Genomic DNA, 26,368 nt, shown 5'->3' with positions numbered 1-26,368 from the left:
TAGGTAGCCTATCTACTACAATACAGCAATCTCATACTTTAACCCCGATTACTTAAACATCCACGGCTCATCGTTCTCGTCGAAGTGCTTGACGAATAAATTAACCCACCAACCTAAAATATAATTTGCGTAATTACCTGCGACCGATGAGCTACATAGCACTACCTTGACTATTTCTGCCTTGAAGCAATAATTGATTTCGTTTTGAAGTGGGTTCTATCTGTTATACTCTAAAATTGTGGATTATTTATACAAGTCTCAAGGCGGGTGGCAGCCTTCACGTTGTCATTTTTAAGGGCACTCGTAACTATTTAACCCTAGGTGCGTTTTGCGTCAGCTCGTGCACTCATTTATGTAAATATAATTATTGCATTTAGTAGGTTTATGTTGACTAGACTACAATTTATCAGAAATATGATGGATGGATGGAACGTTCGTCATTATTCGTTCTAATTCGTTCGCTCGCTGTGTTTAAAGATGTAGCATGCCAGAGCGACACAGTTGTTAATGTACAACAGAGCGTAATCTTGTATTAAAAGTATTATTCAACTTTCATTATCGTGTTAAATTTATAGTTCTGAAATACCTACTGGCCAAAATTCCAAAAGGTGGTTTTAGTCAGGATCGATTTTTTTTGTTATGTTGGTTGGTTACACTACACGTTGGTCGTCAACTGTCTTGCTGCCGACCAATGAGAAACATTTCGGTCCTTTCTCGTTGAAGAACATGGCCGACATTTTGGTATTGCTGTCATGAAGATTTTTCAGTGACAAAATTTAACTTTGTAGTCCTTCATGCACGGTTTTATGTTCCGCAATCGTTTTATTTTTTAATTATTTAGAAGGTGATTAGTGATAAGATTTTTTTTTGTTAAAAAAATGGCAGCCGATCGCGAGATTGCTGCTGAAGACAGTATCAGAGTGGTATGCCGATTTCGACCACTGAATGACTCTGAAGAAAAAGCTGGTTCAAAATTTATCGTGAAATTTCCATCTGGACCTGATGATAATTGCATTTCTATAGGGGTAAGTGTAAATTAATTCAACAACCTACACTGGGTTCCCATATCATCGCCTTAAATTAGATCATGATGACTAATACAGCGAGTTGTTCACCTGCTACGAAATGGCCTTTCTTTTCCATTCCGCTTCGATGATTATGATTAAGATCTCATAAAATTCAGGAATTTGATCGAATAATGGGCAAATAGGAATCGCAGTCTTTGTTTTGTCGAAAATCAATACAAATACCTCTTCGACCTTGACCTGAGTAGGTATTCTTCAAATAATACTAATTCAAGCTCTGTGATTTGTTTATGTTACGACCCCTAATTACTTAACTTTTATGAATATTTTTTTTGTTTAGAAATAAAATTTCCATCTTATATACTAACTTCAAGTCTGTAAGCATATAAATTTTCAGCACATTAATTTATCAATAACACAAAATGCAAAATAATGAAAACAACATTATTTTAATTTAAAAAAAAGTATAAAATCGAAAATTTTATTTTGAGATTGTCTTATCATTCAGAACACAATTTATTGAAAGTGGAATTTTGGTTAACCTTTATTAAATATGTGCACAATATTTAATCATAATATCTTTATTGGTGTACTAGATAAACTAATAAAGTAAAATATTATGTTTAAAAAAAATTCAGAAAAGATGGATTAAATTATGAATTTATTACACAAATTGATACACCTAAATGATAAATTTTAGCTTCTAAAATTATTTAAAAAGTTTGACTACTATGTTATGAAAAAAAAAAACTAAAAAAAAAACGAAAATTTTAGGGTAAAGTATACTTATTTGACAAAGTATTCAAACCCAATGCAACCCAAGAAAAAGTCTACAATGAAGCTGCCAAAAGCATTGTATCAGATGTTCTGGCAGGCTACAATGGAACTATATTTGCCTATGGTCAAACAAGTTCTGGGAAAACACATACCATGGAAGGTGTCATAGGTATGTGAACAATTTTAATTGAAATGTTTCTAATTAATATAAATATTAATAAACATATTTTAAATATTAATTTAAATAATGCAGGAGATCCAGGAAAACAGGGTATTATACCAAGGATTGTCAATGACATATTCAATCACATTTACGCCATGGAAGAGAACTTGGAATTTCATATTAAAGTGTCATATTTTGAAATCTATATGGACAAGATCAGAGATTTGCTCGATGGTAATATTTATAATCATGAAATTCATTTTCAACTTTAGGACCCTGATTCTCTAATTATTTTTATATTACAGTGTCAAAAGTAAATCTCAGTGTCCACGAAGACAAAAATAGAGTCCCATTTGTAAAAGGTGCTACAGAACGATTTGTATCAAGCCCTGAAGAAGTTTTTGAAGTTATTGAGGAAGGCAAATCAAATAGACATATTGCAGTCACAAGTATGTGCTATTACATGTTGTTAATTTTGTTGTATTTTGTTGTTCTGTTTTATATTATTTGAGACTACTTAATCTGCTTTGGAAAATAAAAGCCTAATATAAGTTTTCTTTGCTGGACAGACATGAATGAACATTCATCACGATCTCACTCTGTCTTCCTTATAAATGTCAAACAAGAAAATTTGGAAAATCAAAAGAAACTCTCAGGAAAGCTCTATCTTGTGGACTTGGCTGGTTCTGAAAAGGTATGTAAATATATATATATATAATAGGTTTTATATACTACACAATGAAGTTTAAAGTGAAATAATTACTGCCAATGCCACTTTTTAATTACAATGGTTTGAAATGAAAGAATATAATTTTAAGTATACCTTTTTATTTTCTCTAGGTATCAAAAACTGGTGCTGAAGGCACTGTCCTGGATGAAGCTAAAAATATTAATAAATCACTTTCGGCATTGGGTAATGTAATTTCAGCATTAGCTGATGGAAATAAATCTCATATTCCATACAGAGATTCCAAACTAACTCGAATTTTACAAGAGTCACTTGGTGGTAATGCAAGAACCACAATTGTAATTTGCTGCTCACCTGCTTCATTTAATGAAAGCGAAACTAAAAGTACACTTGACTTTGGTAAAAGGTATGTCCTTAATGTTTGTGTGCAATGTACAGTAGTTTTTCAATGAAAGTTTAATACCATTGTTAATTATCTTTCAATACAGAGCTAAGACAGTCAAGAATGTTGTATGTGTCAATGAGGAATTGACAGCTGAGGAATGGAAACGTCGCTATGAAAGAGAAAAGGAGAAAGTGGCTAGGCTGAAGGGCAAGGTAATAAATTCATGCTATAAACAATAATGTTTCATAAGGCTCATAAAGCAGTCAGCAGCATCTAGTATTATGCATGATGAATATAATGAAGATGCTATTTACCTATTAGGCAAAACTAATATCTATTATTGACAATAACCAATTGAAAACATAAGTTATGAGGTTGTCAGTCTATGAGTATACTAAAGTAATAATATTATCACACTGATACAATGGTAACCTTCCAGACAGTTGTACTTTGTTTTCTCATTACTAATGATATTGTTTTCATACCTAAAACATAGGTTGAAAAACTAGAAACTGAACTGAATCGCTGGCGTTCTGGTGAGACTGTCAGACTAGAAGAGCAAGTAAATCTGCAGGAGATTGAAGCTGTTACTCCAGTAACATCATTTATTGAAGAAAAACCACCAGCACCTGTAAGTATACCATCGCAATCTTTTTCTGTTTTAGAATAATGTTTATATAATTCATCTTTTTTTATAAATTTAATAATAATTTTCATAGCCTGTACCAGTGGCTGTCGCCAGTGTTGTCGAAGACGCCGCAATGCAGGCTAAGTTAGAAGCTCTCTACCAACAGCTGGATGACAAAGATGAAGAGATCAACCAACATTCTCAGCTTGTTGAGAAACTTAAGGAACAGATGATGGAACAAGAAGAATTAATTGCCTGCACAAGGTGAGATAATTTAAACTTAATTTTGACCTTTAATTACTCACGTTCAGAGGGAGAATCAGAATTGATACAAGATCAATTGTTACCAATTATACTACCAAATGTTTTTTAGAATAAAAAAGTTTGAAGTCGTCGTGGCCTAAAGGATAAGACGCCCGGTGCATTCGTATGTAACGATGCACCAGTGGTCGAATCCCTCCGACAAGCATCAATTTTACCAATTAAATATGAATGAAATACTTATTTTAACTAATGTTCACGATTGACTTCCATGGAAGGAATAACACCGTGTAATAAAAATGAAACCCGCAAAATTATATTGCGTAATTACTGGTGGTAGGACGTCTTGTCAGACCGCACACGTAGGTACCACCGCCCTGCCTATTTCTGCCGTGAAGCAGTATTGCGTTTCGGTTTGAAGGGGGTGGGGCAGCCGTTGTACTGTTAAAATTGAGACCTTACACTCATGTTTCAAGGTAGGTCGCGGCATTAGATGTCTATGGGCTCCGGTAACCACTTAACACCAGGTGGGCCGTGTACTCGTCCACGCACCGAAGCAAGAAAAAAATAATTACAGTGATTAAATTTGAAATTGAGAAATATATATATATAATAATTATTTCAAAAGTGTTTGACTAGGGTTGCATGACTATAGGTAATTTAAGTTGTTCATTGATGAGGAAGTGAATTATTAAAATATATTTTGTGTAAAATTCGTGACTGTTTTAAGGCAGTTAAGACGCATGAGATATGTAAAATAGTTTGCATTTAGACTATATTCTTAAGTAGTTCTATATGAGTAATCATGTCTATAAATAACCACTGTAGTTTGAGGACGACAATGAACTCTTGAGTTTAGCGTGTGCTAACCTAAATTATCCTAGGAAATAATTAGTCTTAGAAATTGAAATAATGGTGATTTCTTTTCTATTTAATTAAATGTGTGCTGTTTAGTAATCATAGAATTTACTAAATATACTATAGTATTAAAAATTGTTATTAATTGTTTGACATTAATAACATGCAACAGGCGCGATTATGAAGCGTTACAAGGAGACATGAATAGAATCCAACAAGAAAATGAAGCTGCTAAAGAAGAAGTCAAAGAAGTTCTACAAGCTCTTGAAGAGCTCGCCGTTAATTACGACCAGAAGTCACAGGAGGTAGACAGCAAGAGCCGCGAGTGCGATCAGCTGTCTGAAGACTTGCAATCCAAACAGGTGACGTATTGTCTTATGTTTACTCAATTGTGAAACGTAATCATTGTATTATTGTTAAGATATTGCCTCACATTTGACAACACAAGACTTGTTTAAAACTTATTGAGTATTATTGTTAAATATCGAAGTAAGATGTACTAGAATTTTAAATGTTAATTCTTAAATAAATTAAAAATAATTTATAGGTGACATTTTTAGTACATATAAAAAAACTGTAATACTTGCAACTGCAGTTTTATAAACTTACGCAAACATGATCTTTATAGAATCTGTATACAATATAATATTATATTGGTTTCAGTGAAATATGAAATTAAAAAAAACAAATATATCCTTATCTTTATCAAAAGAGTGTAAGATGAAGTAGAAGTTTTTTTATGTATTTAGAGCGCCCTGACTAGTGCTACGGCGGAGCTGCAACAACTTCGTGATTTATCTGCACATCAACGAAAACGCATCGCGGAATTATTGACAAACTTACTTCGAGATCTCGCCGAGATAGGAGCTGCCGTCGGAGGATCTGAGCTCGACTTCAAACTCAATGTAGACACTGTCGGGAAACTGGAAGAGGAGTTTACGGTGGCACGTCTCCACATCAGCAAAATGAAAAGTGAAGTCAAAAATATTGTCCAACGATGCCATTCACTTGAATCTGCTAACATCGATGCCAATCAGAAGGTATTTCTTTAGTATATCCAATGATGTAATTGTATAGCTTCTGGATAATCAGGCACTTAATAAATATTTTGGTATAGATTGAAGAATATGAGCGAACACTTGGTGAATGCCGCCTTTTGATCTCCCAACACGAAGCCCGTTGTGCTTCGCTAGCAGAGTCGATGCGTGAGGCCGAAAATAAGAAACGACAACTCGAGGAAGCTGCTGACGCTTTACGTGAAGAGTGTGCTCGCCTACAGGTAAATCTACATACATATTCTGTATATTACAATTTTTTTCTCGCGAATACTTTGTAGTAATAATACCCCGAAAATTAATTCACCACCGACACGAGTATAGAATGTCTTGATTCCTTAAAATAAAATCTTCAAGCCTGGTCACCGAACGTGTCGATTACGATTACGACGAAGAGTTCGACATGTGAAATTGTCCATAGACATAACTCACTAAGTTTCGATTCAGTTAGGTAGCAAAAAAATAAATATTATTGTAATAATTTTAGCAAAGCATTACACATTTATAAACTTTTAAATTTTTTTTTTATTAACATTAAGCAAACAGAGTGTATCGAGCCATACTAGTCCTCGGTGTGTATTAAAACTACGTATATGGATCGTGCAATGAGTCTAGGTAGCATGAGAAAATTATTCACATTTGTTAGCTTTAGACAGTGACATATTCACACTTTACAATTTTACTCGCGCTGTACGTCTCGCTGAGGTTACTGACCTATAAAGATATTACTAAGTTTCCCATTCTGTATGATTATGTACAGAAAATACCGTACATTTTTGTTACATAATACTTAATGGTGTTTAACTATGGTTATATTTTGATTTTGTTTTACCTTGTACCAAAAACCCATCTCTTTTTTGTAAAATCAACAATTTAGTTATTGTTTATGAAGTATGTAGAAAAACGTCTCTAACCAATTTTATTTGAATAGTACTAATGTGTTCTTCCGTGTCAGGCGGCCGAGCGCGTACAGCTGGCGGCGGCGGAGGACTCGCAGGTCCGCGGCGCGCTGGAGGCCCAGCTGGAGCAGCTCCGCGCCGCGCACTCCACGCAGCTGTCTGCGCTGCGGGACGAGCTCGCCGCGCTGCAGCGACAACACCAGGACCTCAAGGAGTCAGTGCTACCTCCTTACCTCTATTTACATCGCACATTAATAATTCACTGTAGATACAAATAGCTATTTTTTTTTATTGCCCCTGTAGGCAGACGAGCACATGGCCCACCTGATGGTGAGTGGTTACCGTCGCCCATGGACTTCAGCAATGCTAGGGGCAGAGCCAAGCCGCTGCCTACCGCATAGCTAAAGATTTATATTTGGCATCTAAAGTGTCCTACGATCCTACCTAGAAACACCTAGATTGTGGGTTATGAAAATAGACAAATATAGCAGTAATACTTAGCTTGCTACTCCAAAATATTTAAAGTGTCCTACGACCCTACCTGGAAACACCTAGATTGTGGGTGATGAAAATAGACAAATATAGCAGTAACACTTAGCTTGCTACTCCAACATATTTATTTTGTAAGTTAACGAGGTCCTGATTTATCCGGTGTTAAAGTCTAAAGTGAACATTTGATCAAATAAAGTGCAAATTCATGTTGTTACACCTAGAAGACTAACATTGCTGAGAATAGATTTTTTTACGTGCCACTTATACACAGCTTTGTTGGTGTTAATGTAAGAATGTAATTTGTAAATATAAAATTTACTTTCATCTTTATCTATATTTTCAACAATAGGTATATATTCATGAAGAAATTTCGATAGTCTGAAAATGATCGGTTGAATAATTAGACTTGTAACAAAACAAATAAATACACTCATTTTCGCATTGAATTACTAGCACGGATTAATTTTCTAAATACTTTATTATTTTCGACAGCACGTACCAGGAGCTAACCCTGGCGCGGCAGCAGCTACAGGACGACTACGAGAAGCTGAAGCGCGAGGAGGCCGACAAGTCCGCCAAACTGAAGGAACTCATGTTAGTGTCGCACTCGCCCCGACGGACTCTAGACAAGGCCGAGAAGGAGGTCGCCAACCAGCATTTACTTATCAAAGATGACGACGAATATTACCGTGAATACGTGATCTCCCCTAAAAGAGATAAATTAGGAATGGGATACCCTTTCGGCTTCGATTTTGAGAAAACTTTGGCCAAAAAGGAAAAGTCGCTCTCGGCAATTCCCAAATCTCCCGGTCCCCGTCATTCCTGTAATATCCATCCTCTGCAACTCCATCTGCTCATATCCGTCACGATGATCCTGATCACCCATCGCTATCCACAAATCGTTGTTTTGGTTTAAGCTTCCTTCTCATTTTATGGGATGCTCTCATATATTCATCTATGAAGATCTTCCCATATTATTATGCAACTTTTAGTGCCTTTTAACTTTAATGCAAGTTATGTGCATGAGTAACGTAATTATTTGAATAATAATCGACTGCTACTGAGATGATACTGCTAACTTTGATATAATTTAAAACCAATTTAACATGAAGTATATAAGTTGACAGTATGTCCAATTTAGAAAATCTTAAGCAATCTTTATGTATGCATTTAATTTGAATGCTTCGCTTTAAGAGTTAATCATAAATCATGAACTAGTCAAATGTATTTATTTTCGAATTAGCTTAGGGAAAGCATGCTAACTCTAAATGGAGTTTCGTATAAATTATTCATAATATTCGTACTAGATCTTATCGATTTAACATCGGTTTTCGTGATTTTTAAGTTTAGTTTTCACTGCCAATTCATTTCGTACATAATATTTAGGTTATTTGTAAATAGGAAGAGAGAAAATATATTTCATTAGTGAAATGTTGATTAAAGTGTTTAAAAGTGGTAAAATATAAGGCTCACTGTTTAGAATGCCAGCACAAATTACAATAAAAAAGAAAAGTTAGTGCAAATGTAATGTTAAATGTAGTAAACATGTAAATAGAGAGCTGTAAATACAGTTTGCCTGTACAGAGTGCAGTGAGTTTATATTTTTATCAATATATTTTTTATAGGGACATGACTAAAATATCTTCTATTTTATCTATGGAGAAAATATTGAACATTTCGTATTTTTTAAAGGTTACCTGTTCCAGCTATGTTACATAGTTAAATATTGGATAATGAACTTGTTATTGAGTAGATGTTGATAGTGTATATTTAGAAAGGTTAAGCGACATGGAACCATTCAGTAATTAAAACTCGCAGTATTAAATAAACATGCAAAGCAACATTCCGCTGAATGCATTTATCGCAAGTATGGTCTCACATGCATTTTTGTTTGCTTATATGCAGTTTTATAAGTAATTCATGTAAATCACCTCCTAGTATAACCCACCATTTATATTTGTTTGCCATCAATGTCATAATAAGAAATCCTGGAGTCCGTGCCACGTCCTTTAGTCTATATGCACTCTACATGCCGAAGAGTGATTGTCGTCTCTCAGAGTTCGTGCACTTAAATTATAAAGATTATAGTTAATCAAAATTAAAAGTGCACGCAAAATTTTAGTGTTTCCTTAGTTCTAAAAATTTAATTTAGTTGTAACAAAATCGGCATAATACCTGTAAAACATTCTGCGCCGATGACTTCCTCTCTGCTCTCGATTAATATTTTGTTGAGCAGATTGTGTCAATGGTACACGTTTCATGGTCTATGTGTAAGTACAGTGTAGTTGTAGTTCGAGATCTTGTAACGCCTTCTGCTTTTTAATTTTGATTTGTCATTTTATTCCGCACGTATCCCATTCATATTCATTCTGCCGGGGGTTGGCATTTGTGACGTACACGGCCTACGAGCGGCGAGCTGATGTATATGGATGGGTGCGTGAAGGACATAAGTAGCTCGGACTGTTGTACAGGTAAATGTGCCATTATTCTCAGTGATGTACAGTCATTGTTCATTTGTGTTTGTGTTTGACCGATTCTTTATTTGAACAGTCAAAGCGTGGAGCGGCGTGAACAGGCTCGCGCTGATCTCAAGGGCTTGGAAGACACCGTGGCTAAGGAACTACAGACCCTGCACAATCTGCGTAAACTCTTTGTTCAAGACCTGCAGGTATATTTTTGCTTACAATTAAATTGATAAATCGTATCATTTTTTTGCATATAATAACGTAATGTAAAACAATACATTTTTATGTATAACAGGCGAGGATAAAGAAATCGAACAATTCTGAAGAGGGCGCCGAGGAGGAAGGCGGTTCCCTTGCACAAAAACAAAAGATCTCGTTCTTGGAGAATAACCTGGAGCAACTGACGAAAGTCCACAAGCAGCTCGTGCGTGACAATGCCGACCTGCGATGCGAAGTGCCCAAGCTGGAGAAACGACTCCGAGCCACCATGGAACGTGTCAAGGCACTCGAGACAGCGCTCAAGGTACGACTCACAATTACTAAAATTTTAAGAAGACATAAAAGTTTTTACCCACACTGGTTGGTAGGACCTCTTGTGAGGCCGCACGGGTAGGTGCCACTACTCTGCCTATTTCTGCCGTGAAGCAGTAATGCGTTTCGGTTTGAAGGGCGGGGCAGCCGTTGTAACTATACTTGAGAACTTATCTCAAGTTGGGTGGTGCATTTACGTTGTAGATGTCTATGGACTCCAGTAACCACAACACCAGGTGGGCTGTGAGCTCATCCACTCATCTAAGCAATAAAAAAAAATCATTAACATGTAAATGTAACGAAACAAACTGAGTGGGTTGTCGAGCTAGATACAATATTGTTTATTTGTTAACAGGAAGCAAAAGACGGTGCAATGCGCGATCGCAAACGATACCAGTTCGAAGTGGACAGAATCAAGGAAGCCGTGCGCGCTAAAAATCTTGCTCGCCGCGGTCCACAGGCCCAAATCGGTAATGTGAAATTTCGTTATTCATTGACTACACGGCGAAAATTAAATCCGGACCGCCTTGAAGAATTTATTTAAAATTGTTACTATTACATGGTGGATGGTGGTAACACGATTTCGCGCGCAAAGGACCCATAGACACAGCCTACTGAGTTTCTCGCCAGATCTTCTCAGTGGGTCGTGTTTCAGATCCCGTGGTAGATTCGAAGCACAGCTCTTGGTTTTTTTTTTATTATTAAGAGATTTTATGACCTGGTAACTGAGATCTTTAAGTCATGTCTTATTTTAATTTATATTCATATTTTTATGAAAAATTATATTATGGAGTGAAATGAAATGAAGTTGATTAGTTTGAGACATGAATCAACTGGGATGAAATTAAATGAGATGATACGGGATGAAATATAATATTAGTAAAATGGTGGTCATTTACTGAGATTTTTTCAGTGGACTTTTTGGAGGATCCCGAGAAGTTACGTCCAGCGGCTTTATTTCATTTTCCCACATTTGTGCACTTTCACAGATATTAAACAGTTAATAAACCACCATTATTACACATTTAAACCCGAAGAAACACTAAATAGACAAAATAAAACAAATCACACAACTTCACTCCTCGCGTTCCCGCCAAAAAGTCCGCACTGCTCTTGTTAGGGCTAGTGTTACCAACACACCCGGTTTGAGCCCCGTGAGCTCACCTACACGTGAAGGAGAAGCTGATTTCGCCTCTCAAGGCTATCAGCATAGGTAGAATAAAAAAAAGAAACATGTATGCAATTCACACGTGGTAGAAGTGAAACCATCAAAAATTAAAATACAATTATCCTAAATGTCTAAGTATATGTAAAATTTTGTCATTAGTAAATAATTGTAAATCATCTTTTATAGTATGAGTTAGCGCTTTTGGGAATTGATGTCTTAACTTCACGTATAATCCTAAATTAAAATTCACTACAAGAGGTTTCATACACAAGTTAGTATTAAAAAATCTCATAGATGGCGCTGTATTAAAAAACACTACGGACTTATTTTTTCGTTTCATCGAGTTTGAAATCACAACGATTCTAAAGAAGTTTCACTTCAAAATCTTACATTAAATATCTTGAATTTGCTAGTTTGTACACAGATAAACTGTGACTCGGTCAGAAGGAGCACAATAACATGACGCTCTGACAAATTTCACATTCGCTATATTATATTATAAACCTAAGGTAAGACAATAAATGTGTGATATCTATAACAGCGAAGCCGATACGCGCGGGCGGCGGGCACCTGGCGGGCGGCGCGGGCGCGGGCGTGCTGCGACCCGCCGCCGCCGCGCAGGACATCAAGCGGAAGTCTATCATCGTCGGCGCTAGAGGTAACTTCCATCCGTTCAATAAAACAATACTTTGATGTATAATAGTATTTTAAAAATAGATTGTCACAATATTCTGAGTTCACATGGTTTATGGCGACCTTGATACATATTTAATCAAGTCCAAATCTATACTAATATTATTATTATAATATTATAATAATATTATAAATCTGAAGAGATTCGTTTGGTTGAACGCACTAATCTCAGGAACTATCCGGTCCGATTTGAAAAATTCTTTCAGTGTTAGATAGCTCATATATCGAGGAAGGCTATAAGCTATATAACATCGCCCTAAGACCAATACAAGCGAAGCACCAATAAAGAATGTTTCAAAATAGGGGTTGAATCGCTCCTTAACATTCTATAATTCAAAAATTTTTTCACTTTCTATGTAAATGAAGAGGGGGTGAAATTTAGCGTTATGCCAAAGTAACTATTCCACGCGGACGGAGTCGCGGGCAAAAGCTAGTATGGAAATAAACTGGAATGGAAAAGGCGAAAATATTGTATATTTTCATTTATACACTTACTCTATAAATTTCCTAATGTTTATAAATCATGCATGATTATTGTTGCGCTACAAGAAATATATTTAACTGTTTACTGATATTTAACTAATACTAGCAGTGTTGTCTTATTACTGTATTAACAAAATTACACAGTTTTTAATTACTTAGATACCCTTCTGTGATCCACGCTCAATGCATAGATTACAAATGTGCCTTTAAAAAATAATACAAACATCATTTTGAAAACGAAATCTTACATTTATGTTTTTTTTTACAGATGAAAGTTGAAGCAATTTGCAGTCACGTCGTAGAGAATTTAATGAAAGTTCATAGATGTACCTACGAAGAACGACGAAATTCAATCTTGAAATATATCCATTATAATATTACTATTGTGTTAAGAGAAGCCTAAAAGTAAACCGAAAAAAAAGAAAAAAAAAGTATAGGTCTCCTAGGCTTAAATCTTTTGAGCTATCTAATCTTAACGTCTCTATGTGCACATGGATTTAATACAATTATAAAAAAGCTTCTTGCAAATTATAGGTCAGGTTTAATATGAATTCCGACGATTGTAGTTTTTATGCTAAATGTATTATTATAACATTTAACCAGGGCAGCAGATTTGAAGCTTCGATTGTCTTGTCGCTAATTTTAAAGTGAATGTAGAATATTTTATGAAATGACAAAAAGTATTAAATTTTGTTTCTGAACTTAATGCTTCATGCATTTTATTCTAAATTAAATTGTAAAGATTAGTGAATATATTTTGCTCACGGAAAGAAACTGGGCGGGAGGTATGAAAATTGTTCAGTACAAAGATACGCCGAGCCAGTTACCAGAAAATGTCAGCAGAAATAAATTGTAGTTTCTTCCTGTGAGTGTTTTAATGATAATTTCAGAGATGCAATATGTCGTTAAATGTAAGAATTATTAGCTGTGAATTACTCTGCAGACTAGCATGTGCTGCCGCACAAATAAAGAAATAAAAAATACAAAAAAAAAAAATATGGCCACATTATTATTTCCAGGTGTGGTGGCAAATGCATTATGGTGTGCATCTTCGATGTGTAGTTGTAGTTTAAGCTTCTTTAATATATATTTTTATATATTGTGATAAGCGTTGATATGCCGATTATGTGAGCATTTAAATAGATATGAAAACTAACCTTTTAAACGATTATTTTAAAGTGCTATGGGTGCTAACGCGAGTGCTCTGACAAACATTAAGCAAGTTCACTTCATCCCCGGTAGGAGTGACAGCGGGAATGCCTACGCGACTTGCTGCAACAAGCAAGTTCTCTGCTGCTAGGCACGGTCGGCGTCATGGTAATGCGATACGATTTTAGTGAGTGATTTTTGTATTCATTTATAGAATATGAAAATCTCGTTAAACTAAAAAAAAAAAAACTAGCTCCGATATAAAATGTAATAGTTGTCAAATTACGATAGAAGTTATCTTAGTTTTCAAGGACCATAGCACTTTGCTTAAACGTTTTTGCACGTCACCCTCACTAATGCTTAGAACCTGTGATGTTTTAGCTAAAATGTAATAATATCTATTGCGTTTTCGTTCTAAGACCTAAATGTTAGTCGCTAAGCAACATTTAAAACGCGAATAATATTAATGTAATGTGAGCTGTCAAATAATTTCTTGACGCTTTAAATAATCAAAAGTCCGTTGTTTGTCGAAATACGACAGTCGCGTTTCTATTTAGAAAAAAAAAAAGTCTCATCAGCTTCGTAGATCTGTAACTTACGTAAGTACTTATGGAGTAGTCAGCCTGGAACGCGGTCCTCTGTAAGCTTCAATGTCATAAACTATCCGCTCTGTTGTGGCGCCTGCGTCTTCTGAGGAGTTATGGAACTATCGCAGTGCTAACGTCCAAAAACCAAAGATAAATCACAACGTTTTAGATTTATTGTTCGAGATTATTGTTTACCAGCTGAAATTTATTTTAAGTTCCGTATTACTTAATGGTTCCAAAGCTCCTTGATGTGTTGCAATAAATACTATGTCGTTTAGATAAGATGTAGTAAATTATTTCACTTTAGGTTTAGATATTTGGTTTTATATTGTTTTATTTATTGTATTTCTTAACGAAAATTATCTCTTTTCACTTTTGTGTTACACTAAGTGTTATACGCTTTTTTTTTACATACTTCTCTATATACATTATTTTATAAACATGATCAAATACACTTTTATTTTCCATTAATAAATTGGAGACGTCTACAAAGATGCATTCCACGAGGAAAGCGGATCTTTGTTATCTGTAAGTCTAGTTGTTTTGTTAATGATTAGTAAAAGAGGCTATCCTCGGTTTGTACACGCCTGTTGCATAGTTGTCGCTCGGAGCCGGCGCTCGGTCCGTGGCCGGGCAAACCCCAAACCGACAGGCTTGCCTTTGCACCAAGTGATTTAGTTTGTAATGACATCTTTTGTATGATGTATTTAATATATGGAAAATCCTCGAGGAAGAGTGTTTTCTTGATTTTTATTTATTATAAAATAAAATTATGAATTTAATTTGCCATGAAGTACTTTTATTGAATCTTATCAATTCGTAAGTAAATAGCGACCATTTTGAACTATCTCATGGTTTCCTTAAAACAACACGACATGTTCTGGAGTTGCAGCCTGCGTTACGATAAGTGAGTTATTTATATAGAGCCGTGGTTTAGTGACATACTATTTATCCATTTTTACTTTCCGCTTACTAACAAACGCGGCTACTGACTTCTCCTACTCCGACGCTCGGTAGGGACAGTGCTTGAGACATTAAATCTGTTAATGCGCATTAATTTTTATTAATTAAAATTACCTTCAAAGATGACTTACGTGGATAACCGCTGAGTGTAAATTGTTCTGAGCATCGTTAAAACATAAAATTACAACAGTTGACAAATCGTCTGTGGTTAGGTATTTTTGAACAATATAAATATTAATAATTATTAAAATTCGTTTCCAGAAATGTTTTATTAATATCATAGGCCGACGAATTTACACCTCACTGGTTCTGGTTCTGGCACTACACGATTTGCTTAATATGGATAAGACTACTGAGTGCGAATAACCTCAAAGAATTGAAAGCCAGTTTGACCATACCATCCATATTCTCCGAAACTTAATATAAAAATTTCAGACTGCGGTAATGAGAAATTAGAAATTATTCTGGCATAGTTTTTATCACCGTTCAATGGCCCATATGTGTACGAAACAAGAACAAGTACGTCCATAATGCCAAAGGTCTTTAAAGATACTTACTCCAGTCGGAGAGGACCATTCGTACAGTAATCAGTGTGCTTAGTGTGAGTTTTCTAACTTCTCGGTCGCGTAAAAGTTAACTCAAAATGGAGTTGGAACAGCACCCTAGCGGAAAACGAAATGAAGCTGTTCCAACTCTACAGATTTTTTTTTTGTCGTGAGGAAATTAGTGCCTGCCGCACTCCACTGTGGATGGCGGCGGGACATGTCGGAGTCGAACCGACTATAAACCTCCGATCGCTCACATATTTTAATCGACTTGACTATATTGATGATATTCACATTTCGTTTGTTGAAGCCGGTTTTCGTTCTGTAAAAAAAATGTATTATTTTTCTGCTTCGACTAATTATTATCAACTGATAGGACCCGTAAGGCAGGTGTTTTATTTATTTATTTCATAGAAGTGTGGACGAGCTCACAATTCACCGGGTGTTAAGTGGTTAACTGAGACAGACATCAATAACGTAAATGCCGCCACCCACCTTGAGATATGAGTTTTAAGGTCTCACTATAGTTACAACGGCTGCCCTGCCCTTCAAACCGAAACTCATTAGGTACTGCTTCACGGCAGAAATAGGCAGGGTAGTGGTACCTACCCGTGCGGACTCACATGAGGTCCTACCACCCGTAATTACGCAAATTATAATTTTGCGAGTTTGATTTTTATTACACGATGTTATTCCTTCACCGTGAAAGTCAATCATGAACATTTGTTAAGTACGAAGTCGCCGTGGCCTAAAGGATAAGACGACTGGTGCATTCGTGTTGAGCGATGCATTCGGATCCCAGGCGGGTACCAATTCTTCTAATGATGTGTGACCAAGCTACATTGTACGGAAAGGTATGCGTTCTAGTTTGAATAATTGATAGCCGTTGTTCTAATCCCTTTACCGGTTTACATATGGTAGCTACGCCGGGTGTTCGTCTACAATACGCCATTTATGCTGATAAAAAGAAAATCCGATAAGTATAAGAATAATTGTTTATTTCAAATAATATATGTTATATCATGAAATAACTATTTCATCAAATTATTCAAATACATGCATAGTCTCTGTAAAAATGTAAAACTTTAACATATTATTATTATTACTCAATAATTAAAAATTATCTCTTCATGATGAACGAATATTTAAAACGAAAATTTATTATATAATACATATTATTGTGTATTTATTAATACTAGATTTACAAAACACCACTATATGTCGAAAAATAAATATAATTGCCGCAATGTATGAGTTGATCATGTACTAAAATTGATATAATTCAAGTATCTTCTCAACTCTGTGATGTACTTTTGTGAATTAGAATAAAATATGAATTTTAATTCATCAGCAATTTTATGAATTAGTGATGTGTCCTTTAACATTACCCACTTGTAAAGACTATGTATTATTTTAGCTGCTAAAATTTGATTCCATTACATTTAATGTAATCTATACATACACGCCTCTTTAGTTTTTTGTTAGTTATATCACAGACTAATTACATATCATACAATAAATAAATAAAATACAACTGAAGAAAACATTACGTACTTCAACCTTTTATCATGACATTCATTTTAAAATGGTGACTATCTTCACTCTAGGTCTGGATTGTAGGATTGTTTTGGAGATGTCTCCAAAATATTCATGAAAAATGTAAAGCACTCGAAACATTGGGAATAATATAATGACAGTAAAAGACGCGAGATTAAACCGTAAAAGCATAATTAATTATGTCTACGACTCGTGAAAACCGATGAAAATACTACAATTTTAATGCATCGAAATTAAAAAATATATTATATATCCTATGAAAAGAATTCACCATCAATGTTAAAATGTTTAATAAAGCGGTAGACGTTATTTCAAAGTATTTAAACGCATTCTATTATATATAAAATTATTATGTTCATAAATTATTCATATTGCACACGATCACAATTGCACAATTGTATATTATTCAATAATACTTAATTAACAATGTAATTTTTCGTTCTCATAATCATAAATATATTTTTTCATAATCTGTTGAAGATTAAACAAAAAATATTTAGTTAGAAAGTAAGATGCTACGTTACATTATGATGTGCAGTTAAGCACAGTGATTTGATTGATATTCAATATGCAAAACAAAAACAATAAATTTTAACTGAACTTATTATATATAGATATATATAGATAGTATACATTCAAGATGACTTCGGAGCACTAGCGTACTTATTATTATATTACTTTATCTCTGAGGACTTTTTACAAACAGTTTGAACTTCAACGGGACATACTTTATATTGAATCTTCGATTTCCTAATATTGAGTTAGTATTACAATATATTAATTTTAAAATACTGGATATTAAATACATAGAAATTATATTAAATGTTTTTAAAAAGGTTATTGTATTTAGTACATTTACTGTTTACTTACACTTACATAACAATACATCTACAGTGTTCTAGCGTTGCTACCGTGGAATGGATTTTGTCAAGAGACCGTTGACAGATCCATATTGTATAGAAAAAAATAAAAGTTTTCTTATCTTTCGAAATATTCATACAAGACATACGCATATCAAAGTACATTGTATGATGAGGCAGAGTCACTTGAGTGTTGTCGATCGAGGACGTCGTGAACACCATTTTCTTTGGAATTCGAGGAGGTGCTGAAATAAATAAATAATCACTTGTTTTGATTGGTTAGACTTTTTTTTATATATATATATTATTGCTTAGGTGGGTGGACGACCTCACAGCCCACCTGGTGTTAAGTGCTTACTGCAGCCCATAGACATCTACAACGTAAATGCGCCACCTACCTTGAGATAGAAGCTGTAAGGTCTCAGTATAGTTACAACGGCTGCCTCACCCTTCAAACCGAAACGCGTTACTGCTTCACGGCAGAAATAGGCAGGATGGTGGTACCTACCCGCGCGGGCTCACAAGAGGTCCTACCACCAATAATTACCGTGGAAGTCAATCGTGAACATTTGCTGAGTACGTATTTCATTAGAAAGATTGGTGCCTGCCTGGGATTCGAACACCGGTGCATTGCTCAACACGAAAGCACTGGTCTTATCCTTTAGGCCGCGACGACTTCGAATTATATATATATTTATATTTATTAATAATAATAATTATTATTTATTATAGAATATATTTCACATTACAAATAACCACGGGGTGGGCCGTACGATCGATGGCCCATTTTCAGAAAAACAAATACAGTAGCGCGACACACGGTAGTACAGAGCGCGCGCGACGTCCACTACAGCCACGTACCCAAAGAAAGGCAGTAGCGTGACGAGCTGCGGCCGGCTGGTGCACTCCCTGAGCTCGGGCAGCACGAGGAGGACGTGCCGCAGGTACGCCTGGAGCGCTAGGCGGCGCTGCTCGACTAGATGGGCGTCCTGTCGAAATAAAGATACGTTCCAAATTACATTAACAGTCCACACTTTATCTTCATATCAATTATTGATAAAGTACTGGTGGTAGGACCTCTTGCGAGTCCGCACGGGTGGGTACCACCAACCTGCCTATTTCTGCCGTGAAGCAGTCATGTGTTTCGGTTTGAAGGGTAGAGCAGCCGTTGTAACTATACTGAGACCTTACGGCTTCTATCTCAAGGTAGGTGGCGCATTTACGTTGTAGATGTCTATGGGCTGCAGTAAGCACTTAACACCAGGTGGGCTGTGAACCTTCTAAGCAATAAAAAATATATAAAAAGAAAGTATCGGGTTTAGTGGAGTAGCGATATTTCGAACCTCCCCAACTTAATAAATTCTTAATTTTAAATTTGTATAAAGTTCTTAATTCCAAGAACATTAATGTTAATTTTGTGCAGTTACTAAAAGATACTGGCGTGCCCTGAAGCTGCTTGCTGCTCAAGTGGGTAGGACATTTTGCAAAATAATCACGATCAAGCGACAAAAATACTCCGACTAAGTAGCCTAGATGAAGACTTCTTCATTCAGGGTGTTTTTTACTAAAAAATATTTTGTTTTTTCAACAGTAAGCATGTTCTGTCATAAATATCATGTTAAGTAATTTGCATAGGCTTACCCGTTTTCTTAAGGTTTTTTTAGGTGGAAATTTGTATGTTGCTATATCGGGATGACATTTTTTTAACTGCGTATGAAGTTCGTGGAACTTCGCATATCTATGGTAGACGCTCCATTCTTCATTGCCAACTTTTAGAAAAATCTGCAATATCCGTTAAATATAGAATGAAAGTATTTTATATATTTTTTTGTTTAATATTAATTATATCCCAATTATTATCTATTCATTAAGAATTGTATAATGTATGAAAATATTACTTGATAAACATGAAAGGAGTGTGTTCTCTTTCCAACTAAAAATGCACTGGGAATATGAGCCTTAACATTAGACTCAGGGTAATCTAATAGTTCGAGGGCACATGTGCTTTCCAATTCTTGTAGCCTCTGCACCAGATGCTGGTTAAACTCCATCAGCTCTGCATGCATCTCGGCTACCTGTAACAAATTTAATAATTAAAAGCAAAAAAACATGTTTGTAGGTATTGGTATGTAGGCTTTTCAACCCATAGACACAGCCCATTGAGATTCTCGCCGGATCTTCTCAGTGGGTCCCGTTTCCGATCCGGTGGTAGATTCTGCGAAGCACGGCTTTTGCTAGGGCCAGTGTTAGCAACACTCCGGTTTGAGCCCGGTGAGCTCACCTACACGTTAGGGTGAAGCTGAAACAGCCTCTCAAGGCTATCAGCATAGGTAGGATAAAAAAAAGTCTTTTGTTGATAAAAACTGCTCAGTGAAGATTCGGCTGAGAATTTTTATTTCTTTTATAAGTTCATTGGAAATACAATATATTCTTGTTTTATTTTCATATAATTCTTCTTAATCTAAAAAAATTAACACATTTTCAATGTAATGAATTAGAATTGTATAACTATACCTGAACAAGTTTTCTTTCATACTGGTTTATTTCATCAGTGTTGTCATTATTTGCTTCCTCCCGAACATTATTATTCCTTAGAGCTTTGCCCATATCCACAGCGGACATGTAATGTCGTAACTGCTCCTTTATCGTGTCGTTTTCTCTTAAATTCAACATTATACGTGTGTCGTTAATTTTTTGGATTTAACCAAACTCTTTGGATTTAAGCAAATTGTTTGATTTTTCATAATTTTGCTTTGCATAGATAACGGGCTCAAGGCATAACCAGTGCGGAAACGATTACCAAAGTTCATGCACATGAACTTACCGACTTTGATAGATGGAATTCTAATCTTTAATTTTTTTTACTACCAGTAATTGTTGGTTGGCGATCGCAATACATTTGTATAATTCTCAAAGAATGATGCTGCTCATAGTCTAGTGAATGGCTCGGTCATCTTTTACGATGCTCACGCCACGAATTTATGCATAGCTTTATAATATTATTGAGCATTATTACACAAATGTTTTATTTTTATTTTATTTTATGGCCCTTGTAGGCAGACGAGCGTACGACCACCTGATGGTGACTGGTTACCGTCGCCCATGGACTTCAGCAATGCCAGGGACAGAGCCAAGCTGCTGCTTACCGTTAGGTACTCTCCACAAGCCTTGTTTCAAGACATGTTTCTGTAGACTTTTTTAAATATATGAACATATATCAACTAATCGATTTGGGATTTTGTAGAAGAGGGTGAACCACACATAGCTTAGGAAAAAAGCTAATAAAAAACTTAATAGGTATTAAGTTTGACTTAGTTTCTTGGCACTGGAATCACTACTAAACACATAACCTGAGTGCTGTATCATATTGTTCTATGAAAAGTTGAACAATTTTTTGCATAGATAAGCAATGGATATATATTTATGTGATGTACAAAAAAATATAACAGTCAAAACCTAGACTAGATCATTGTTATTCAATGAGAATATTAGTTGTTATGAAAAAAGTGTTTAAATATAATGACTTTCAACCACTTTGTAGGCCCCTGGAATTGCTGAAGTCGATGGGCAACAGTAACCACTCACCATCAGGTGAGCCGTATGCTCGTCTGCCTACAAGGGCAATAATAATAATAATAATAAACTTTACTTACTTGGTGAGATCTATTATTACTTTTTCAAGTTTTCGAAATTTATCTTTGCTTGCTACTTCTAACTGGCTACATTTCATTTGTAACATCAAAATTTGTTTATCTTTATTTTCCAACAAGGAAAGTAATGATTTATCGTCTGGTGCACTTTCATCTTCAGTGAAGCAAAGCTCCAAGCACGATGTACTTCCATCAATACTACCAGCTACTTCCTCACTGTCACTTTCATATATTTTTAAATTGTTAACACTCAATTCTGACGCATCATCTTTAGCAGTATTGTTTGTTTCTATACTGTTTGAAGATGAAAATATTTCTTTGGCACATTCAGAAAGTTTTGTTAAAATTTGTGAAGGACTTTCTATACCTTTTACACTATCGGGAAAGAAATGTCTGAAACCACTTTTGAAATCTGAGCTTGCAGGTTCACTTGTTGATGATATTTGAGGCACAATTTTAGGATCAGGAGAATTAAGGCAAGTTGCCGGTGCACTGTTCCACATTGCATCGTCTTTGCTGATGATTGAGTGTATCTCTTTACTATGATCAATTTTCTGAGTCTTCCGTTCATTTTTATCAAATGATATAACTTGACGTAATGGTTTCCGTTTTAAGTTCCCAGAGGACTTGACTGGTGTCGGTAGTGGTATAACATGCTCTACTTTATCTACTTGACTTGACTGTTGTGATTCATTCAACTCAGGTCTGTCAATTGATAACGCAAATAGAATGGATGATAAGCCTGAAATATGACCAGAAACATTGTATTATAAACATGATAACATCATTTTGCAACAAAGTATTAATATTACCAGATGCAATATTAGGAAGTTTCAAGGAAGCTTCAGAATCTCTCACAAGAGCCCCTTCTTCATAATATTCCATTAATAAGCCATGCGCCACCCAGCTTTGCAGATATCTAAATTTTAATATATATTATAATACAACCAAAACATTTACTCAAAATGAAAACTATGAGCATTTTGTAAAATTGTTTCCACACTCTTTCGTCAATAAATTTAAATTTTATTGCCTTAATAGACAAAATCGTGTTGAAAAGGTACAGGCACAGCATAGTTTTCACAAATCAGATGCTGTTTGTATACCTTTATATTATTTGCTCTTGAACACAACACTACTTAAAAATTTGCAAATCTGCACCTGCCTACAGAACCAAGGACTAAAGAAGCATTATAATAAAACATATTTTTTTAAAGATTATGGGATAGTAGACAATCAAAATACTTGATCCCATGAAATGCAAACAATCATTTTGCTAATGACCAATTATACTATATTTACCTTTCAAATGATCTTTCATTTAAGGAAGCCCTTAAGAATGCTCTAAAATATCCAAGGGGTGTGTTTATGTTTGACAATATTTTAAATCTTTCTTTTTCATGTTTTGTCAAATGCAAACATGTATAGCTCCATAATGAGTTGCCTACAATTTTAAAGTTTCAGTAAATTCTTAATATTTTGTTTTACATAATTTAAGATATAACAGTAACATCTCACACATACCTATATTTACAATATTGAATGTAAAATTTAAACCTGCAGTCACCAAGCTTTGTATGGTTGAGTTCGATAAATTTGTTCTTATTCCATGTCTTAATATGGCTTCCCATTTTTCACACAGCTGTATTATTCTATAATGATTACAGTTCAATATAAATTTTTAACAAGTTTAATATAACAGGAACATGAAAGCAGTATGGACTGTCCAAACCTAATAACTTAATGGAATTTGTTTACCTGAGATCATCTTCAGTAGCCAATTCAGATCTTCCAGCAAATCGGTTGAGACAATTTTGTGTACACTTTGAAAGTTCATTGAGTAATACTTTTCCAGTTTCCGCTCTTTTCATAATTTCTTCTTTAGGATCAATTGCATTAGCTAAAGTATTTAAAATTTTACTATTCTGTAAATAATTTAGAATTCATTAAATAAGTTTCAAACAACTACGAAGAAACATTAAATATGTATATAAGGGTACTTCTAATGATTTCAGTTACTACTTTGTTCTTGCTGTTTAAATTTTATCTAAGAATTAAAGTTTAGGTAATTCTCATTTTGACCAATATTAATTTTACTACTTATAAAATTTATATTTTACTTAATCGATGAAAACGAAAATAAATTTCAAACCGTACCATTGTTATTCTTCAAGTGCAAATTCTATTTAATAATTTTATTAACACATTATACTGATTTAAGGAAGGTAAAGCACCATCATTTTATTTTTTTCATTAAACATCAGAAGCACTAATTTGATTGTTGAATAAAAAGCACATGAATAATACCCCAAAATTTATAGAACTATAGAGTTTGATTGTCCTTTGGTTCTGAATGTTCTGATAATTTCATAAATATAAAGAACTGTAACATTCATTGTGATTTGTGACCCTATATTAATTTCCCAATTGAAAAGTGTATTATCTATACAATTATTTTTTAAGAGATTTTAGGATCTGGTAACTAAGACTTTTAGGTCATGTCTTATTTTAATTTCTATTCTTTTTTATATGAAAAATGATAATATGGAGTGAAATGAAATGAAGATGATTAATTTGAGACATCAATCAACTGGGATGAATTTAAATGAAATGAGATGAGATGATATGGGATGAAATTTAATCTCAGTAAAATGGTGGTCATTTACTGAGATTACTGAGACTTATATCTCGCCAATAAGTCCAGTTATATTCTAATCCATAATAGGATAGTCACCTGTGGAACATATATGATAGAAAGTTGTCATAAGCTAGTATTTAAAAAAGTTTTATTCTAGTGACTAACTGAGGTCATCTCATTTCATCTGGAATTTTTATTTAAGTTATTATAAATATTTTAACTCAAAGTGATTATATTATTATTGGCTATTATCTTTAACACCAAATAAAGGTACCTACTCATTTCAAAGATCAAAAACGCTCATTAAGTGAAAAACAATTCGCAACGCATTGTGGTAACTGTAAAACATCTACGTCGTGAAATTAGTATTATGGCTAATGATTGACGACTATGATGCATTGTGGCGATAAAGAGTCTACCGACATAATTTAATTTTGAACAGCTACTAAGTAATAATAAAATTGAACAATTAATAATATAACAAACAAGTCAACAACTAGTTAAATTGACCATAACCACTTTTCTGTTATTTAAATATATTTAACAGTAAGGTTGATGAGTTTTGGTCAACTTTCTAACAAAACAATATCTTTGCTTTGTGGTTTATTCGCTCGATTAATTGTTGATAGCTGGCTTGAAATATGTTATTTACTGATATTTCAAAAGTAAATATTGAAATAAATCTTAAATTCCTATGGCAAGAACTGATATATTTTCAGAATAGATACAAGTTTAAGTATTTTAATGCATTTTTTCTATTGAAAGCTTGTATTATTTATTTATTACACTTCATGTAAATTTTACATTGGCGGACTTAATGCCTAAGGCATTATTTACCAGTCAACCAAAAATAGTGCAGAGTAAATAGTGGTAGGTGCAATGAAATTTATATTAAGTTACAAATACATACACAAAAAGTATATATATACACACAATGACATATAAATTTACAGACATACACACACACATACATACATACATAGATTTAAGAGTTTATACAGTATTAAAAGGAATATATTGATAAATTCCCTTAACAAATAACTTTATCTTAATAAGTTCATGACGATTCCGCTAACTTTTCCAACAGTATTCGCCGAACCCTTAACTTGAACTCACACCGGTTAGTAATAGTCCCTCGAGAGGAAGTGCGGACTGCACAACGAAAGAGTTATGAACATAACTAGAACTATGTATGGAACAACGAATTAATAGGCTATGGAGAGAACGTAGAGCCCGCTCATGGCTGGAGTGAAGATATTGAAAATAGGAAGGAGGTTCGGGAGACAAGTAAGGAATGAAGAGTCGTTAGTGCACGTAAATTACGACGCTGGCGAATCGGTAGAAGTTTGAGCTAAGCACGATAGGAAGATATATAATCATATTTACGAAGATTAAAAATTAATCGAATGCAGTTATTAAGAAGACGATCAAGTTTATTAAGAAGGTCAAATCAGGTCAAAATAACACACATCACCGTAATCAATTATAGGGAAGATCAAGGCTTGTACTAGCATAGTCTTAGTCGCTGATTGTAAGAAATTCTTGAGGCGATACAGAGCACAAAGAATTTCAGAGGTTCTTTGTCCAACGTAAGATACTTGAGCTTTGTATTAATCATCCCATCCCAGCAAAAATTGCTATTTCGTATCCCGCCATAAAAATTGGTAAGTTTGAACTGTTGCCGTATGCAATAGTTTAAATATCATTCAGTACAGGTATCTAAAGGGAGGTGGCGGGGCGCGTGAGAGACAACCCCACCGCCGTCGAGCGGGGGCTAGGGAGGCGGATCTCGCCCAAGCCCTGGCTCTCTAAGTGCTTCGGGTCCCCCTAACATGTCGGTCTGGGGAC

At 34.7% G+C, this 26,368-nt stretch overlaps 2 protein-coding genes across 4 annotated transcripts; one reads left to right on the top strand and one right to left on the bottom strand.

Moving 5' to 3' along the window:
- The first annotated feature begins 636 nt into the window (after positions 1–636).
- Positions 637–15,094, top strand: Khc (kinesin heavy chain). Of its 2 annotated transcripts, none has more exons than XR_016323703.1 (19): positions 637–1,025; positions 1,800–1,971; positions 2,056–2,199; positions 2,271–2,414; positions 2,535–2,659; positions 2,806–3,059; positions 3,142–3,250; positions 3,535–3,669; positions 3,758–3,930; positions 4,958–5,147; positions 5,535–5,825; positions 5,903–6,064; positions 6,796–6,953; positions 7,724–9,702; positions 9,782–9,899; positions 9,992–10,219; positions 10,583–10,697; positions 11,937–12,053; positions 12,840–13,002. XR_016323703.1 is itself a non-coding variant. In XM_028186109.2 (19 exons), exons 1-19 carry the CDS (start codon positions 879–881, stop codon positions 12,848–12,850), a joined length of 2,895 nt encoding a protein of 964 aa, XP_028041910.2. In that variant the 5' UTR covers positions 637–878; the 3' UTR covers positions 12,851–15,094. The 2 variants fall into 2 exon arrangements, 1 of the variants encoding a protein (XP_028041910.2); XM_028186109.2 differs by having other exon boundaries at positions 7,724–7,825; positions 12,840–15,094.
- A 1,702-nt stretch (positions 15,095–16,796) lies between these two features.
- Positions 16,797–24,320, bottom strand: LOC114251719 (sorting nexin-29). Of its 2 annotated transcripts, XM_089730580.1 has the most exons (11): positions 24,040–24,320; positions 23,641–23,807; positions 23,407–23,534; positions 23,185–23,326; positions 22,695–22,801; positions 21,886–22,624; positions 20,747–20,891; positions 20,131–20,307; positions 19,874–20,014; positions 19,094–19,221; positions 16,797–18,477 (listed from the first exon to the last, which is right to left on the bottom strand). In XM_089730580.1, exons 1-11 carry the CDS (start codon positions 24,040–24,042, stop codon positions 18,387–18,389), a joined length of 1,968 nt encoding a protein of 655 aa, XP_089586706.1. In that variant the 5' UTR covers positions 24,043–24,320; the 3' UTR covers positions 16,797–18,386. The 2 variants fall into 2 exon arrangements, with proteins under 2 accessions (XP_089586706.1, XP_089586707.1); XM_089730581.1 differs by lacking the exons at positions 23,185–23,326; positions 24,040–24,320 and having other exon boundaries at positions 23,641–23,780.
- Between the last annotated feature and the right edge of the window lie 2,048 nt (positions 24,321–26,368).

The sequence above is a fragment of the Bombyx mandarina genome, chromosome 10, assembly GCF_030267445.1.
Source record: "Bombyx mandarina strain Sakado chromosome 10, ASM3026744v2".
Taxonomy (NCBI): Eukaryota; Metazoa; Arthropoda; class Insecta; order Lepidoptera; family Bombycidae; genus Bombyx; species Bombyx mandarina.
The sequence above is the reverse complement of the archived record's forward strand: the minus strand, read 5'-3'. Positions and strand labels throughout refer to the sequence as shown.